Below are 20,256 nucleotides of genomic sequence, written 5' to 3' on the forward strand. Positions count from 1 at the left end.
TACATATTTCTTTACAATGCAATAGTCATATCCATCTCCATTTTCATAAAATATTAATCAACTTCTTTTCTTGACATTATTAATTATGTCTATCCCTGTTCATATTCCAGTTTCCCACTGATCTTTATGTAGTCAAAAAAAATAAGCTATGATGATAACTTGGGCTTCCATGGTGGCTCAATGGTAAAGAATCCACCTGCCAATTCAGGAGAAGCAGGAGATGCAGGTTCGATCCCCAGATCAGGAAGATCCCCTGGAGGAGAGCATGGCAACCCACTCCAGTACCCTTGCCTCAAAAATCCCATGGACAGAGGAGCCTGGCAGGCTACAGTCCATGGGGTTGCAAAGAGTCAGACACAACTTAGTCACTGAGCACATGATGATAGCTTCAGGTGCCTATACAACATTATCCAGTTTTATTCTTATATTATTGCTTTCATTGCTTCTTTTTAGTAAATTTTTAAACTATAAATTATTGTTATAAACATGATTTATACATACTGCCTGCATTAAATATCTTCTACTCAAACTCATTTTATTTTCTACGTTTTATGCTTTATTTGTAGTTTACTCTGTTCTTTAACTCTGAGTTAGTTTATTTCCTAAGCAATATTATTATTATGGTGGAGGCTTTAAAATTCTGCATAATGACTTATTTTCTCACTATATTTCAAAATTTCTAAAGAAAAAGAGAGCACTGCTAAATAAATCTGATACAATGAAATGAGATACATTTTTTGTTGATTTGACTACCACCTGTACATCTGGTGCATTTTTCTGGGGCTTGCCTGTACTATTTATTTAACTCATGGTATAAGCACTTAATGTGAGAGGACGGGTACCCTTCAATGCTTCAAATAGCTCCAAGGCACAGAGCCGCAATAAACATTTGTTTTAAAAAGTGATGCATCATAAGCTACATAAGTGTGTGAATTTGGAGAGGAAAAAAATTTATACACATACTTTTGAAATGCCTATAATACAAAGTTACATTTAAGAAGGCATCCTAAGAAATACAAGCCATTAAACTGTAAGAAAAAGGACAAAGTCAAATTACCTATTTGTGTAAGAGAAGAAAGAACATGTCTGTTTTAGAGATTTTTTTTTTCAAGTCATTTTCTAGGTCCTGGAAAAAGAGATTTCAGTCTCTAAGCTGGAAAAATCTTTTAATAAATTAAAATTTAATTAAGCTGAGAAGGCAACAGAAGCAACTTTAAAATCTAAGTAATAAATACAAATTCTAGTAGATTTTGTTTCTTCCAAAAGAGCAAGGTAAAAACAGTGATGTTTAAAGTAAAAGGGAATATGGATAAATTTGATCTATCAAAAAAATTTCAAATTACCTAATATTAACTTCAGGAAAAAAACAATTTTAAAATAAAAGGACACTAATTTTATTATTATAGTTGACACCAATCATTTAGGGAAAGATTGTTAATATCATATCTTTATCACTGGAAACCTACAACACTGTCTTGCAGTGTTCCCTATTGTCTATATATCTGACCTAGGGGTGAGGCCTGAAATGTTCGTTTTCTAATATATACATATTATTAAATACAGAGGCAATTTTTTTAACATTGATAAATCAAAATCCACATGACCTGATACAACTAGAATTCTCTAGTTGTGTTATGGGCTTCCAGGTGGCGCTATTGGTAAAGAACCTGCCTGCCAGTGCAGGAGACCTAAGAGACTGGGGTTTGATCCCTAGTTTGGGAAGATCCCCTGGAGGAGGACATGGTGACCCCCTCCAGTATTCTTGCCTGAAGAATCCCACAGACAGAGGAGCCTGGCAGGGCACAGCCCACAGGGTGGCAAAGAGTTAGACACCACTGAAGCGACTTAGCATGCATACATGCAGTGTATGTTATATAATACATTTTGTACATATACCCTACAAATATATAGTGCATCTTTACAAGAGCCTTCATGAAGTATTATTATTAACTCCATATAACAATAAGAAAAAATGACTCTGTATACAATAAGTAAGCTTCACTACGTGTTGTGAAAAAAGATAAATATTTTAACAATGACTATGTATTAACTGTCATTTAAGGGAAACATGACAGTTTACTTGCGGCAGATTCATTTTGATATTTGGCAAAACTAATACAATTATGTAAAGTTTAAAAATAAAATAGAAAGCCCAGAGATAAATCCTCGCACATATGGACACCTTATCTTCGACAAAGGAGGCAAGAATATACAATGGATTAAAGACAATCTCTTTAACAAGTGGTGCTGGGAAATCTGGTCAACCACTTGAAAAAGAATGAAACTGGACCACTTTCTAACACCATACACAAAAATAAACTCAAAATGGATTAAAGATCTAAATGTAAGACCAGAAACTATAAAACTCCTAGAGGAGAACATAGGCAAAACACTCTCTGACATACATCACAGCAGGATCCTCTATGACCCACCTCCCAGAATATTGGAAACAAAAGCAAAAATAAACAAATGGGACCTAATTAACCTTAAAAGCTTCTGCACATCAAAGGAAACTATTAGCAAGGTGAAAAGACAGCCTTCAGAATGGGAGAAAATAATAGCAAATGAAGCAACCGACAAACAACTAATCTCAAAAATATACAAGCAACTCCTACAGCTCAACTCCAGAAAAATAAACAACCCAATCAAAAAATGGGCCAAAGAACTAAATAGACATTTCTCCAAAAAAGACATACAGATGGCCAACAAACACATGAAAAGATGCTCAACATCACTCATTATCAGAGAAATGCAAATCAAAACCACTATGAGGTACCATTTCACACCAGTCAGAATGGCTGCGATCCAAAAGTCTACAAATAATAAATGCTGGAGAGGGTGTGGAGAAAAGGGAACCCTCTTACACTGTTGGTGGGAATGCAAACTAGTACAGCCACTATGGAGAACAGTGTGGAGATTCCTTAAAAAACTGGAAATAGAACTGCCTTATGATCCAGCAATCCCACTGCTGGGCATACACACTGAGGAAACCCGAAGGGAAAGAGACACGTGTACCCCAATGTTCATCGCAGCACTGTTTATAATAGCCAAGACATGGAAGCAACCTAGATGTCCATCAGCAGATGAATGGATAAGAAAGCTGTGGTACATATACACAATGGAGTATTACTCAGCCATTAAAAAGAATACATTTGAATTAGTTCTAATGAGGTGGATGAAACTGGAGCCTATTATACAGAGTGAAGTAAGCCAGAAGGAAAACCATAAATACAGTATACTAACGCATATATATGGAATTTAGAAAGATGGTAACAATAACCCGGTGTACGAGACAGCAAAAGAGACACTGATGTATAGAACAGTCTTATGGACTCTGTGGGAGAGGGAGAGGGTGGGAAGATTTGGGAGAATGGCAATGAAACATGTAAAGTATCATGTGGGAAACGAGTTGCCAGTCCAGGTTCGATGCATGATGCTGGATGCTTGGGGCTGGTGCACTGGGATGGTATGGGGAGGGAGGAGGGAGGAGGGTTCGGGATGGGGAACACATGTATACCTGTGGCGGATTCATTTTGATATTTGGCAAAACTAATACAATTATGTAAAGTTTAAAAATAAAATAAAATTGGAGGAAAAAAAAAATAAATAAATAAAAATAAAATAAAATTGAAAAAAAAAGAATGAAACTAGAACACTTTCTAACACCATACATAAAAATAAACTCAAAATGGATTAAAGATCTAAATGTAAGGACAGAAACTATAAAACTCCTAGAGGAAAACATAGGCAAAACACTCTCTGACATACATCACAGCAGGATCCTCTATGACCCACCTCCCAGAATATTGGAAATAAAAGCAAAAATAAACAAATGGGACCTAATTAAACTTAAAAGCTTCTGGTTTTCATCTTTTAGTGTGATTATGTTGCTTTTACAATGACAAAGATACATTTATAAATAAAGACATAATAAAATTGAAAAAAAATATATTATATATAACGTATTACATAAAAAGAGAGACCAGACAACATGAGTTTATATTTAGTTGTTTACTTATTATGTATCAGTCTCTGCCCTTAGCGTTTCTCAACTATAATTCATTTATATCACACAACGATCTTATGTGGGTTACACTATTGTTATTTGTATCTTACAAATAAGGATAAATAAGAGGAGGCATAACTTGCTCAATATTACACCGTAAGTTGTAGAGCCAAAGTCTGAACCCAGGCAGTCCAGCTCCACAGAGTCTGTAATAGTTTTTTGTACATTTTGGATAACAGTTTATTATCAGATGTGTCTTTTGCCAATACTTTCCCCCATCTGGCTTGTCTTCTCATCCTCTTGACATTGTCTCTCATAGAGCAAAAGTTTTGAATTTTAATGAAGTTCAGTTTATCAATTTTTTAATGGATCATGCCTTTGATGTTGTACCTAAAAGGTTATCTCAACACCCAAAATCTTACTTACACATTTACTCCCATGTTATCTTCAAAGAGTTTTATAGTTTTGTTTTACGTTTAAGATTCTGCTTAACTTTTGTGAAGGGTTGTAAAGTCTGTGTCTAGGTTTACTTCTCACATGTAAATGTCCTGTTGTTTCAGCACTATTTGTTGAAAAGACTCTTCTTGGTTTAAGTGAATTGCCTTTGCTCGTTTTTGCCAACCACAATTACGCCGATCTATTTGAGGGTCTCTAATCTGTTCCATTGATCTATATTTGTCTGTCTTTTGACAATACCATATAGTCTTGACCTCTGTACCTTCATAGGCTCATAAGTCTTGAAGATGGGTGGCATCAATCTTCCAAGTTTCTTCTTTTCCTCCAATGTTTTGTTGGCTATTGTTTTCTTCTTCAACATTCTGTGTTAAGTCTTTTTGCCTCTCCAGGTAAACTTTATAATTAATTTGTCAATATCCACAAAATAACTTGCAAGATTTTTATTAGGGATTAACAGAATCTATGGGACAAGTTGGAAAGAATTCATATCTGGAGAATACTGAATCTTCCATTATTTTGGCTCTAGAATCTATGTGTTTCTACCACTACATTTGATGCTCTTCCAATGGCTTTCAATAATACTTGAATTTTAGTTATTAATCCTGATACTAGCATCATCATTTCAGGAATATGAATTTTTAACAGGATTCCATTTGGTTTTTATGTAAGTACTTTGAGAAAGGTTAATCAGCACATTCAGAGATTTGGAAATTTAAGAATCGGTGCCAAAGAAATAGGTGAGGGAGACTACGAGCTACAAACTTACAGTTTCAAATCAATAAGTCATGGGTATGAAGTGTACAGTCTGGGGAATATAGGAAGGAAATAAAATCTATATCAGAGAGGTTAATCTCAAGGTCATGTGGATAGTACATAGGTGCACATACAGAGTTACACACCTAAACTTCACTCAAAATCCATTGCTCTGCTAGCTAACACGCAAGAGTACTAGGCTCAGCAGGAAAAGAAAATTAGCATATTCTCTGTCTTAAATCTCCTGGAAGATCCCCAGGAGAAGGGAATGGCAGCCCAGTCCAGTACTCTTGCCTGGAAAATCCCATGGACGGAGGAGCCTGGTGGGCTGCAGTCCATGGGGTCCTAAGAGTCGGACACGACTGAGCGACTTCACTTTCACTTTTCACTTTCATGCATCGGAGAAGGAAATGGCAACCCGCTCCAGTGTTCTTGCCTGGAGAATCCCAGGGATGGTGGAGCTTGATGGGCTGCCGTCTATGGGGTCGCACAGAATCGGACACAACTGCAGCAACTTAGTAGCAGCAGCAGCTGTCTTAAATAGAGTCAGTCATGTCAGATAATGCTGATAAATTAATCTTTATCTCTGTCTTTCAGTTTCATTTTGAATACTCATTTCAGAGCTTTATTAATTCTGTAAAATATTACTAAAGTCATCCTCAAGTACTTCCAACTATTCCCAGACATATATCTATAGTTATCAGTGTTCAGAAATAGGCTAATTAAGATTTCTGAAAGTTCTATCCTTTATTAGCAAGTGTATGAATTCTCTATTTGAAAGGATCTTTACTTTCAACCCTCTGATCATGGCTAGATTCTTTGTATCAAGTGTGCTTTTCATACATTATCTATGTACAGAATATAAAGACAACAAAGGAAATTTAGACTGTGGCTTTAAGGGTGACTGCAGCTGTCAGTGATAAAATAAGTTATTTCCAGGGGAAATTTCCTTCAAATGGTGCTCTCTTGGGGAAATAACGATAATATTTCAGTGCATACACATTGGAAGTGCTCCTGCGGATAAATGTTTAATATTAGTCATAAGATAGCCCTTGTCATGGAAATGAAAATGTCAAAGTGTTAGTTGTCCAGTCGTGTCAGACTCTTTGCGATCCCTTGGAACTCACCAGGCTCCTCTGTCCATGAAATTCTCCAGGCAAGAATACTGGACTGGGCTGCCATTCCCTTCTCCTGGGGATCTTCCCCACCCAGGGACTGAACCTGGGTCTTCCACATTGCAGGCAGATTATTTATTGCCTGAGACACCAGGGAAGCTCAGAGGAAATGGTTAGCATAGGTTCCAGGCTCCTTATCAGAAAGTAATGATGAGAAATTGGAGGTCATAGGCACGGTGATGGGAATTCCAAGGCTTCCTTTATACATACTCTGAAGGATGACTCCTCCAAGAGCTGAGAGAAGGTGAGAAATCACGGGGAAAAAGCAAGAGGACTAGCAATAAACAAGGCAAATAAAGAGAGGACTTCACCTCAGTGATTCAATAAAAATACAGTCACATATTTTTGTAAGTGAGGCATAATATGTGGCAAAGACTTACAAAAATACTGGTTGCTAAAAAAAAGAAATACAAGAATGCTTAAGTAACCGGTTTTTCAATATAGACTACATTTCTGCCACTATCTCCCAACCAAAAAAAAAAAAAAATTCTGTTCAATATATCTGCTTATGCTTTGTTTAAACAATAATGAAAATTAGAATTATCTAAATTTAACCCCCTTAAAATTCAATTAGGAATGAAAAGCTTAATTAATCATATACAAATGCTGAGTGACACTAAACTTGTGGGAATAAAAGTTTAATTACACAAAAATTGTGAACACTCACCTTGTTTAGATAAAGGAATAAATAAATAGAAAATGAATTAAGGAGTTTACTTGTTGACTTAAAGTAAAGGCAGCTTACTTGTTGAGTAAAAGAACTAGAATTTGAGGAAATTGTATAGGTTTCTCTTTATAACAATTTTATATTTCAATGTCTTGTCTTTCAGAACTGGGCTCAAGTGTTACAGTCTAAATGTATGATCAATGCCTCAGAAGGAAATAGTAAAGGTTATAGCCAGCTGAACTCTAATTTATAACCCTATATAATATGTGGGAAGGCTCACTGCATCAGTCAGGGTCCAATCAGGAAACAAAAAGCATACAATCATTGTAATAAGTTAATGCACTGAATTATTAACTAGTAAAAAGGTAGTTAACTAAAAGAGTTAAACAAGGTATAGGTCAGTAGCACAGAAGTAGAATCTGTAGAACACAAATATTACCCATAGATCTTAAGGAGACTGAATGAGGCAACTACTTACAAGTTTCAAAGAGCCCTTTACCATGACCAACACCAAGTCTAAGAGTCTGCATCTCTGTACAGGTTGTGCTCCCATAGGGACTCTACTGGGAACAAAGAGATTGCGAGAGGGTGCAGACCCCAGAGGGTGTGGGATACACCCAGTCCACTGGCCACCTAGAGGACAGGGGTCCATCAGACACTAAAGGCTACATCTTAACCACGAGATGAACACCACGAGGTTCCCCACATATTCATCTATTAAGGGCTGATAGAAAACGGCACTTCAGAAAACAGAAACAAAGCCCCTCCCTCTTGTCCTGCCTTGGCCGTGTCCTACCAGACCTTTGAATTGCAGAACCTAACAACAAGTCACTCGCAAAAGAGGAGCATCCCTGAGGTCTACCTCTGATAAGACAAGAAATAGCAAAGAAGAATGTGGGGAAGAGAGGCAATACAATGAATGACTGGCAAGCTGATACTTGCACCATCTTTAGTTACAGAAACTGATGCAGTAAAATCTGTGTAAGGTCATATGTTTATGCTTACTGTCACAAAACATAACTTCTTGATTCCTATTTTTAAATTTATTTACTCATTGTATCATTCTGACTATTCAGCAGAAAGTACATTGGTGGCATTATTTACTAGCTTAACATTTTATTGAGGTGTAGATAAAGTACATCTTTAAATGTACAAATTAATACATTTTTACAAGTATATCAGTTCAGTCACTCAGTCGTGTCCGACTCTTTGCGACCCCATGAATCACAGCACGCCAGGCCTCCCTGTCCATCACCAACTCCCAGAGTCCACTCAGACTCACGTCCATTGAGTCAGTGATGCCATCCAGCCATCTCGTCCTCTGTCGTCCCCTTCTCCTCCTGCCCCCAATCCCTCCCAGCATCAGAGTCTTTTCCAATGAGTCAACTCTTCACATGAGGTGGCCAAAGTACTGGGGTTTCAGCTTTAGCATCATCCCTTCCAAAGAAATCCCAGGGCTGATCTCCTTCAGAATGGACTGGTTGGATCTCCTTGCAGTCCAAAGGACTCTCAAGAGTCTTCTCCAACACCACAGTTCAAAAGCATCAATTCTTCAGTGCTCAGCCTTCTTCACAGTCCAACTCTCACATCCATACACGACCACAGGAAAAACCATAGTCTTGACTATACGAACCTTTGTTGGCAAAATAATGTCTCTGCTTTTGAATATGCTATCTAGGTTGGTCATAACTTTCCTTCCAAGGAGTAAGCGTCTTTTAATTTCATGGCTGCACTCACCATCTGCAGTGATTTTGGAGCCCAAATAAAACTACAAGTCTATTGTCTATACAGTCCATGGAATTCTCCAGGCCAGAATACTGAAGTACGTAGGTTTCCCTTTTCCAGGGGATCTTCCCAACCCACGAATCAAACAAGGGTCTCCTGCATTGCAGGCAGATGCTTTACCAACTGAGCTATCAGGGAAGTCCAGTGATAAAGTACATAAACTTTAAATGTACAAACTGATAAATTTTTACAAGAATATACACTCATATAACTACAAGTCTGTTATCACACTCAAGTCTATTACCAGCACCCTGGAAGGCTCATTCTGGCTGCCCCTCAAGAAATAATCATTTATATTTTAAAAGTTCCCTTAAAAATCTTTACTCTTTTTCTTATTACATGTTTAGTACAACTAATAGGAAGTACAAAGAAAAATAATGTAGCTTTCTGTAAAGGAGACTAAGCATGTAAGAAGTTACTTTAAGACCTACTTAATGTTATCATTCCATTTTTCTAAAGTAGTCAAAGCACTGTAGGATAATTATTGCACAACTCTTGTTTCTGTGTAAATTGATAAGTTATCAATTTCTTTCTCATTTTTTCCAGGGGAAAAGGGAATGACATATAAAGAATACATATAGCCTCAAATAATCCTCTGCCATTTTTCATAGAGACAGAGATGGAATTCAAGGTTTTTTAAACTTTCCTACAAATACAAAAAGTGAAAGTCACTCACTCATTGTCCAATTCTTTGCAACCACATGGAATGCAGCCTGTCAGGCTCCCTGGTCCATGGAATTCTATAGGCAAGAATACTGCAGTGGGTAGCCTGGTCCCTTCTCCAGGGGATTTTCCCAGCCCAGGGATCAAACCCAGGTCTGTTCCACTACAGGCAGATTCTTTATCATCTGAGCCACCTGGGAAGCCCAATAATACTGGAGTGGGTAGCCTATCCCTTCTCCAGAGGATCTTCCCAACTCAGGAACTGAACTGGGGTCTCCTGTATTTCAGGTGGATTCATTACTATCTTTACAATCTGAGCCCAAGAATACTGTAGTGGGTAGCCTATCCCTTCTCCAGAGGATCTTCCCAACCCAGGAATCAAATCAGGGTCTCCTGCGTTGTAGGTGGATTCTTTACTAGCTGAGCTACCAGGGAAGGAAACTCTCTCTTTAATGTAAGAAAATTCTGCTGCTGCTGCTGCTGCTAAGTCGCTTCAGTCATGTTCGACTCTGTGCGACCCCATAGACGGCAGCCCACCAGGCTCCCCTGTCCCTGGGATTCTCCAGGCAAGAACAGTGGAGTGGGTTGCCATTCCCTTCTCCAATGCATGAAAGTGAAAAGTGAAAGTGAAGTCGCTCAGTCGTGCCCGACTCTTAGCGACCCCGTGGACTGCAGTCCACCAGGCTCCTCCGTCCATGGGAATTTCCAGGCAAGAGTACTGGAGTGGGGTGCCATTGAAGAAAATTCTACATGCATGCAAAACAAACTAGTAAACCAGCAATAACAACAAACACTTAGCAATAATGTAGCTTATAAAGAAGTGATTTAAATGCATGCAAAAACAAAATTTTCAATATATAGTAAACTGTTTCTTCAAAAGTCATAGCATTTAACATTCAGCAAATGTGGAGTATACTTTTATTATGTCATTTTATTGCAAACAGTGAAAGGAAAGTAACACATTAAGTAGAAAAAGCAGGGTCTTAAAAAATATTTTAAGACAACATTAAGACTTTAGAACTGTTCAACTTTTCAGTTGAAATAAATTTAACCAATTAATTGCTCAGTAATCCAATAGACTAAAAAAATTTGATATTACTGGCTTTATCTTCTCACTCTGTATGTCTACAGATTTCGATTTCTAAAACCCTATTTTAATATTTTGCATTATCATAAAATTTAAAAATTGATTGTTTCATTGAAATTCGACACATTTAACTACGTAGTTTTTTTTTTTTTTTTTCCAACTAGCTTTCCATCACAAGTCAAAAGTCTTTGAACTTATGATTAAGCTTCATGGCCTGAAAGTGGTGAGTGTTTTTCCAGAAGGTTTCAGATTTTTTTAATGGCTGCCTTTACTGGATTTGATTCAAAATTTTCTAATGGGAAGCATACTTTAAACAACTTTGATTCCATGTTTTTAACATATTATTTTATTTTATTGCTCTTCCCTGAGAGCACTTACAATCAACATATTTCTAAACATTTTATATTTGGTTATATTTTGTTGGTTCTTTGTTTTCTGTTATAATGGACTTTCAAAGATTAAGCGAATTTGCAGATTTTCCAAACAAACACATCTGTACAGGACAGTGTGATATTAGAAAGTTCCTGAAATTAACTAATACAGTGTAAATGCTTTCTGCATTACCCATTTGCTACAACAGAAAGTGAGGGAAATTGCCAATGGGTTTGCTTCAGGGAGAAAACTACTGTTTTGAAATGAAATACAAAGTTTACTGCGTAGACCCTATTTTATTCTTAATCATGTTCAATTTGGGAGTATCCTCTTTCATTTATATACAAGGAAATGATGTCAGGAGATGATCTACTATTTTCAAAGGCAAAGGTTATCACACACAAAACAAACAACTTTTTCTAGTTTATCTGTTCCCTCCAAATTGTTTTACTGAATTAACACTCTTTACAGTGTCATTAAATGTCACATTTAAAGTGCTTAACAAAATAACACCGTGTGTAAAGTTTAGCTGCCTTTAGCCTGATGCTGTCTGTGCTACTCCTATTTCCTTCATCCTTGCTTGGCAAGGACATTTAGTCACACATACTCCCACACACATAGCTCAGTTATTCACTCTGATCTCCGGGGCTCTGCTTTCCATCCCCCGTCTATTCTGTATTATTATTCCAGGTTTCTTCCTCTTCCTTCCTTTCTCCCCACCCACTCAACCCAACTACCCACTGAAATCCTGAGTTCAATTCCTCAGTAGATTGCCCAAATTAGCACTTGGCTCCATTTCCTTGTAGAAATACTTTTGCATGCCTCCTTCCTCCTTACAGACCACTAGCTCACCTTACCTCTACAATCATTCTTCAACCCCAGCTTATTCCAGTAAGAGATTTAGACAGCTCCGTGCTCCTCCATTTTCCTTTCCATAACAAAACATTTCTTTGGAAAGTGCAGCCAAGAATCCACACAAGCAAACTCAGTGAACCAGTACAATATGAAGGTTTTATACCAGATGAGAAATTGTGCAAAGCTGTGGTCACACTCAAGTGCATTATGGCTAGCGCCTTAGCTGGTTGCATTTTCATTTGTAACATGGCAACACAGCCAAGAACTTGAATCAGGCTTACATGACAGCACGTTAGCTAGGATTCCGTGCTGTTACAAAGCTCTTCTGAATCACCCTAGATAATTGGGATGTGAAGTGATCCAATAGCCAGGACTTTCTAAAGGGTTTAACAAAAATACACTATATACAAGAAGTGTGAAATATGTACCTCTAGTAATTTCACATTTTTCAACAATGACTTCAGATTGTTTCCATTTAAAACGCAAAGTAAATTTTCACTGTTAATCTTTAGATACTGTAAATAAGTTATTCATTTAGTCATTCATTCAATAAATATTTACTGAATACCAACTAAGTGGCAAACACAGTTCAACGTAAGTTCAGTAGCAATAAAGCCTTGGTTTGGAACTTACCATGAGCCATACGATGGAACCAGTAGTAACCAAAGTCAACTCCCAAGAAAGTTAAATACCAAGTCCATGGAGAATCCCAAGGCAAACTAATGAGTCTGTAGTTCTCCCAGATATAAACATAACTAGTCAGCTCAATGCTCCTGGAAAACAACCTGGAAAGATAAAATCTATCAGTAATGATTATACTATATTTTAGAGGTTAACTTATGCTAAAACATTTTAGATTATATACAAAAGTGAATCTGTTCACATGTAAAAATAAGATCCTTTCCCTCTTTTTCTTGGTTTCTTGCTGTTCTATCTTGCTTTTGAAGAGGCTCAGTTCCCTTGGTATCCAAGTGATTCATACCATGTTTCCTTTTGTTTCACAGGCATCACGGATGCCAACTATTTCTGTTTCATGGAACTTAGCAGGATGTTCTTTTTATGTGTCTCTTAAAAATACTTTTCACAGAACCCATATAACAAAATATGACAAAACTATGACTGTTTGCTGTGACTGTCATTTCTAAATCTTAATAAAGAACACGAGAAGGGTGCTTTTTAAAGGAAATGTAAAAAGTAGAAAATTATAAACAGCATGTTTTTAAAGAGGACTGAAAAATGCCTACTAAGTTAACATGTGTTAATCCAATAAAGTTTAAGTTGCTGCTGCCTAACTCCATCCTCTCTTCTCTACTCTGTCCTTCCTTTCACACACACACACACATACACACACACATGCTTCAAGCTTTTTAGATATTTTTCTTAGCATCTCAAACTGGATCCTCATAGCACTCGGTATTCCTTGTAAAGAAATAGAGGAAAACAACAGAATGGGAAAAACTAGGGATCTCTTCAAGAAAATCAGAGATACCAAAGGAACATTTCATTCAAAGATGAGCTCAATAAAAGACAGAAATGGTATGGACCTAACAGAAGTAGAAGATATTAAGAAGAGATGGCAAGAATACACAGAAGAACTGTACAAAAAAGATCTTCATGACCCAGATAATCACGATGGTGTGATCACTCACCTAGAGCCAGACATCCTGGAATGTGAAGTCAAGTGGGCCTTAGAAAGTATCACTAGGAACAAAGCTAGTGGAGGTGATGGAATTCCAGTTGAGCTATTCCAAATCCTGAAAGATGATGCTGTGAAAGTGCTGCACTCAATATGCCAGCAAATTTGGAAAACTCAGCAGTGGCCACAGGACTGGAAAAGGTCAGTTTTCATTCCAATCCCAAAGAAAGGCAATGCCAAAGAATGCTCAAACTACCACACAATTGCACTCATCTCACACGCTAGTAAAGTAATGCTCAAAATTCTCCAAGCCAGGCTTCAGCAATATGTGAACTGTGAACTTCCTGATGTTCAAGCTGCTTTTAGAAAAGGCAGAGGAACCAGAGATCAAATTGCCAACATCTGCTGGATCATTGAAAAAGCAAGAGAGTTCCAGAAAAACATCTATTTCTGCTTTATTGACTATGCCAAAGCCTTTGACTGTGTGGATCACAATAAACTGTGGAAAATTCTGAAAGAGATGGGAATACCAGATCACCTGATCTGCCTCTTGAGAAATTTGTATACAGGTCAGGAAGCAACAGTTAGAACTGGACATGAAACAACAGACTTGTTCCAAATAGGAAAAGGAGTTCGTCAAGGCTGTATATTGTCACCCTGTTTATTTAACTTATATGCAGAGTACATCATGAGAAACACTGGACTGGAAGCAACACAAACTGGAATCAAGATTGCCGGGAGAAATATCAATAACCTCAGATATGCAGATGACACCACCCTGATGGCAGAAAGTGAAGAGGAACTCAAAAGCCTCTTGATGAAATTGAAAGAGGAGAGTGAAAAAGTTGGCTTAAAGCTCAACATTCAGAAAACGAAGATCATGGCATCCGGTCCCACCACTTCATGGGAAATAGATGGGGAAACAGTGGCAACAGTGGCAGACTTTATTTTTGGGGGCTCCAAAATCACTGCAGATGGTGACTGCAGCCATGAAATTAAAAGACACTTACTACTTGGAAGGAAAGTTATGACCAACCTAGATAGCATACTCAAAAGCAGAGACATTACTTTGCCAACAAAGGTTCGTATAGTCAAGGCTATGGTTTTTCCTGTGGTCATGTGTGGATGTGAGAGTTGGACTGTGAAGAAGGCTGAGCGCCAAAGAATTGATGCTTTTGAACTTTGGTGTTGGAGAAGACTCTTGAGAGTCCCTTGGACTGCAAGGAGATCCAACCAGTCCATTCTGAAGGAGATCAACCCTGGGATTTCTTTAGAAGGAATGATGCTAAAGCTGAAACTCCAGTACTTTGGCCACCTCATGCGAAGAGCTGACTCATTGGAAAAAACTCTTGATGCTGGGAGGGATTGGGGGCAGGAGGAGAAGGGGACGACAGAGGATGAGATGGCTGGATGGCATCACTGACTCGATGGACGTGAGTCTGGGTGAACTCCAGGAGTTGGTGATGGACAGGGAGTCCTGGAGTTATGTGATTCATGGGGTCGCAAAGAGTTGGACACGACTGAGCGACTGATCTGATCTGATCTGATTCCTTGTAGTAACAAACTGCTGATCTCAAAATATAAAATAATATTTTTCCTAGAAGTAAACAATTGTTTTTAAAACTCATATAAAGTATCTCTTACCACCTGTTCAATCAAGCTTCTGCAAATTCTATTTCAAGAACTTTCAAAAATATACATAATATACTTCAATTTTATAAACAGGAGTATTTTTCCTTTTAAGTTTTCTGTGAGCAAATTTAAGATCAGACTCAAGCTAATCATTGCTTTTATCACTTTTATAGATAAGATTGAACTAACTTTTTCACTTATATTTATCATTCATATGTAAAATGAATGATACTACTGAATAAAAATTTATTTATAAACCATGAACTGAGGAAGTTCTTAAATATACTAATTTTAAGTAAAAGTCAAAGAAGCAGATCTTTAGTTTTCTCTTTATATTCATTCTTTTACTAATATTTCCCTTTACACAGTCAGCCTCTATGAATGAACATGTTACTGGGTTTGCTGGAGACCCAGGTATTTACTTTTAATCTACTTTTGACTTTAATTATGATATGATTTTAACTGTGATTTATCGATAAGAACTTTAAAATAGCCCCATATTTTGAATTCTTCAAGTTATTATTTAATCAGTAACACAAAACACTAGTCCTCTTCCCAATGGCACTAATAAAATAATCAATAGAAATGACAAATGCCTATACTTTCAAAAAGGATTATGCATCATCAGATCTTAAAACTCAAATTTCAATTTAAGATTATTCTCAGTTTATAAATTGGTGGTCATACAGGTAGAGTAAGAAGAGACTAAAGAATAAGATGCAACACTCTAGATTGGGAGGTGGCAGCTTTTATAAACAAAGGAACTTACAGAGCTGGTTTGTCGGTGGCTATGGGAAACATAAATCTCCATACTGTCCCTCCAGAATCTTGAGAGTTTCCAGAAATGTCCTCATTGGGTTAATTCATTTATTCAGGCAAGATGGCCTCAACAACACCTTACTCTCTCAAGGATTCATCCTTGAAACAGCTGCCAATAGCATGGGATTGTGGGTGGAACTTACATTCCACAGACAGGGCAGAGTGCAGAAGAGAGGGGAAGGGTAAGAAAGGTTCAGCTTATACGTCAACCAGCGTCACCTCCTCTCCATGGCCTCCTCCAACAATTATATGATTGGAAAGAGCCATTTTGTCCTTAAAGACGAGTCCCTGACCCAATTGGACTGCCTACCCAGCACTCCTGTCACACCCCAGTCCAAGCCCTGGACACTCCAGAACTCCCCCTGTCAGGCGGCCTTCAACCTGCTTTCAGGACCTGCGTGAGTCCCTTTCCTGGTCCAGACCTCCAGAGGGCCCACCTGTGGGTGTGGAAAAGTTTCACCATGACAAGGTAGATAAAAGTGGCTTTTTTGGACATGTAGACAGAGATGGGATGAGCAATCGGGGTGTCCACACATAGGTATGTGAGGTCCCTCCTGGGACAGGATAGACAATGGGCCAGGGGCTCTCACCCTGCTCTGGAACTCTGAGGAATTCAAGAACTTGAGATTTGAAATGTGTCTTCCAGTTTGTCATCCAGGTTATTGATCAGGGTGAAAGTGTTAGTAGCTCACTGTGTCCAACTATTTGTGACCCCATGGACTGTAGCCCCCCCAGGCTCCTCTATCCATGAAACTCTGCAGGCAAGAATACTGGAGTGGGCCACCGTTCCATTCTCCAAGGGATCTTCCCAATCCAGGGATTGAACCCACAGTCTCCTCCATTGCAGGCAGACTCTTTACTGTCTGAACATGGTGGGGGGTGGGTAGAACAAATTTTATTGTAAAGTAAGTTAGCTTGGTTGGTAACTCATATCTAGACTATGACTTCTGAACAATGTCATTCATTACTGACATCCGGACAAGATAATTCTCAATTGTAGGGGTCTGTCTTGTGAAAACAATTATTCAAATTAGGAAACTTAACATTGTTCCCTAGGACTCAGTGGTAGAGGACTGACCAAATAAAATTCAAATTCTAGGTAAAAAATAGTGAATAATATGAATTTTAAAGGGTCTAACTTAAGTTTTCTCAGAGATTCTAAAGTTTGACACTGTTGCCTTTGGGGCCAGATAATTCTTTGTTGTGGGGGTTGGTCCTGTGCATTGTAGGCGGGTGAGCAGCATCCCCAGTCTCTACTGACTGGATACCAGCAACACAGCCCTCCACTTCTGGTGTGATAACAAACTGTCCAAATGTCTCCTAGGAGCAAAACTGTCCCAGTTGATAACCCTAAATACAAAAGACTGATCCAGAAAGAAAAATATTAAGACAAAAAATGCAACGGATTAAAATAAAAAAAAAAAAAAAAAAGAAAATGCAACAGAAAGTTGAAATAATCTGCAGTCTTTTGACATTTGTTTTAGTACACAGTGTCAAAGCAGGTCAACTCATGAATTCATTCAATCTTTCAATGAATTTCCATTAAGAATCTACTGGGTGTCAGGCAGAGCACAAAAAAGGGAAGACACAGCAGTGAAGAGGGCAAATACAGCCACCTGCCTCATCCGTGTCCCACCAGCTCAGTATCTCTTTTCAAAGTTGCTGTCTTTCTTGTCAAGTTTTCCAATGACAGTTAAAAGAGGCTTTCAGATACCAAGATTTCAGTAAAAGAAACAGGGGATCCCTGGAAAACTTCCATTTGTAAAACAAAAAGAACCTGCCTGCAATTGAAATGTTTCTTTATTTCCTGTACAGGTGCCAGGTCTTGAGCAGGCACTCAATTTATTATTCTGTCAACTTACTTATTAGGGTTGACACAAATCGAGCTGAAATATGCCTGACATACTACAGTCAAGACTTTTTCTTTTTTTTTTTTTCACACCTTAGCACAAAGCTAAACTTTTTCAAGGTGAAGAGGAAGAGAGGAGAAGCTGTGGGAATTAAATCCCCAGCTCTCTATCAGCAAGATGGATATGATCCTCTTCCATCATAAATGGGAAAAAACGGCCATGGAGTACCCACAACTAGAAACAATTCAGCAAGGGATACAGCTGGGAAATGATTATCAAGCTCTGCAAAGCTCTTGATTGCAGGAAAGAGCACCTACATTTTCAAAAATATTCCCACCAGACCCAGAATTGTAAAGCTAAACCTTTTACTCTTTCTCTTCCCAATTCCACCATTCTCCCCTGCTTATGACTTTGCATGCTGGAATTCAAACAATTCTAACCCCTATTCTGAGGGAAGAGACATATGCAATTTGCATATGTAGCGAGCTTACTTTATCATACAGAGATGGAAATGAGGTAACACAGGGGCTTGGAATAACCAAATGCTAGAAACACAAGCTGGAATCAAGATTGCTGGGAGAAATATCAATAACCTCAGATATGCAGATGACACCACCCTTATGGCAGAAAGTGAAGAGGAACTCAAAAGCCTCTTGATGAAAGTGAAAGTGGAGAGTGAAAAGTTGGCTTAAAGCTCAACATTCAGAAAACAAAGATCATGGCATCTGGTCCTATCATTTCATGGGAAATAGAGGGGGTAACAGTGGAAACAGTGGCAGACTTTATTTTTGGGGGGCTCCAAAATCACTGCAGATGGTGACTGCAGCCATGAAATTAAAAGACGCTTACTCCTTGGAAGGAAAGTTATGACCAATCTAGATAGCATATTCAAAAACAGGGACATTACTTTGCCAACAAAGATTCGTATAGTCAAGGCTATGGTTTTTCCTGTGGTCATGTATGGATGTGAGAGTTGGACTGTGAAGAAAGCTGAGCGCGGAAGAATTGATGCATTTGAAGTGTGGTGTTGGAGAAGACTCTTGAGAGTCCCTTGGACTGCAAGGAGATCCAACCAGTCCATTCTAAAGGAGATCAGTCCTGGATGTTCTTTGGAAGGAATGATGCTAAAGCAGAAACTCCAGTACTCTGGCCAGCTCATGCGAAGAGTTGACTCATTGGAAAAGACTCTGATGCTGGGAGGGATTGGGGGCAGGAGGAAGAGGGGACGACAGAGGATGAGATGGCTGGATAGCATGACTGACTTGATGGACGTGAGTTTGAGTGAACTCCAGGAGTTGGTGATGGACAGGGATGCCTGGCGTGCTGCTATTCATGGGGTCGCAAAGAGTCGGACATGACTGAGCGACTGAACTGAACTGAGTGAGATCCTTTTCTCATGAAGTTTGAGTGCAAGAGCGAGAACATGATCTAAATAGGAGGCATTAGACAGCTCATCAACAGCCTGTATACCTAGAGGCTTTGCTCCCATTGTCCTATATTTTTTATAAATTCTTCCCAAATAGCTATTTCTCTTAGGCCTGCAGCCTATCTGTTGGCAAATGAAAGACAGCTAATTTTTAATGTGTTTTATTTAACATTTTCTGTTCACACTAGAAATTTGTCCAGTCAAACTGGTGGTTGCCAAGGGGTCAGGGGTTGGGGGAGAGATGGAGTGGAAGGTTGAGGTTAGCAGAGAGAACTTTTATATTGTTGTTTAGTCACTAAGTCGTGTCCCACTCTTTGCGACCACATGGACTACGGCTCACTAGGTTCCTCTGTCCATGAGATTTCCCAGGCAAAAATACTGGAGTGGGTTGACAATTCCTTCTCCAGGGAATCTTCCTGGACCAGGGATCAAACCTACGTCTCCTGCATTCGCAGGCAGATTCTTTACCACTGAGCCAACAGGGAAGCCCAAGGTTTTATATACAGAATGGATGATAATAAGGCCCTACTGTATAGCACAGAGAACTATATTCAATATCCTATGATAAACTATAATGGAAGAGAATATTTTAAAAAGAATTATATATATATATAGATATATTACTGAATCATCTTGCTGTGCAGCAATAATTAACATATTATAAATCAACTGTACCTCAATAAAAATATCTATCTTGTCAAAGTTTAGTGACTATAAAATCTGGTAAGATATCAAAATACTGTTTCAGTACTGATGCTGGATTCTTAAAAATATAATTTATTATGTTGAGATTTTCCAATAATCAGTAAGTGAGAATAAATATCATTTGGGGACTGAGAATTACAAAGCTAATTTTTTATCAAAATCATCTCAGTTTGAACATTCCCATCATCAAAGGTAGGGAAAGGTAACACTGGAGAGATTGTTTACCTTCTCATTATCTAATTTCAGATATGAGAATATTCGGCTGAACGGATCCTCAAATTATCTAGCTCTCAAATATTCGCACACTCTCATCATTAATCAAGCGACTGAAAACTGATGTAATGCTCTCACTGCAAACTGTAAACATTT

At 38.2% G+C, this 20,256-nt stretch overlaps 1 protein-coding gene across 2 annotated transcripts in view; it reads right to left on the bottom strand.

Annotated features, from left to right (window-relative positions):
• AGMO (alkylglycerol monooxygenase) overlaps positions 1-20,256 on the bottom strand; it is a 390,649-nt gene that overhangs the window by 361,836 nt on the left and 8,557 nt on the right. For both annotated transcript variants that reach the window (XM_061413606.1, XM_061413607.1), the window contains exon 3: positions 12,453-12,604. In XM_061413606.1, the coding sequence (XP_061269590.1) occupies positions 12,453-12,604 (152 nt within the window). The remainder of the gene's footprint in view (positions 1-12,452; positions 12,605-20,256) is intronic.

The sequence above is a fragment of the Bos javanicus genome, chromosome 4 (assembly GCF_032452875.1).
Source record: "Bos javanicus breed banteng chromosome 4, ARS-OSU_banteng_1.0, whole genome shotgun sequence".
NCBI lineage: Eukaryota > Metazoa > Chordata > Mammalia > Artiodactyla > Bovidae > Bos > Bos javanicus.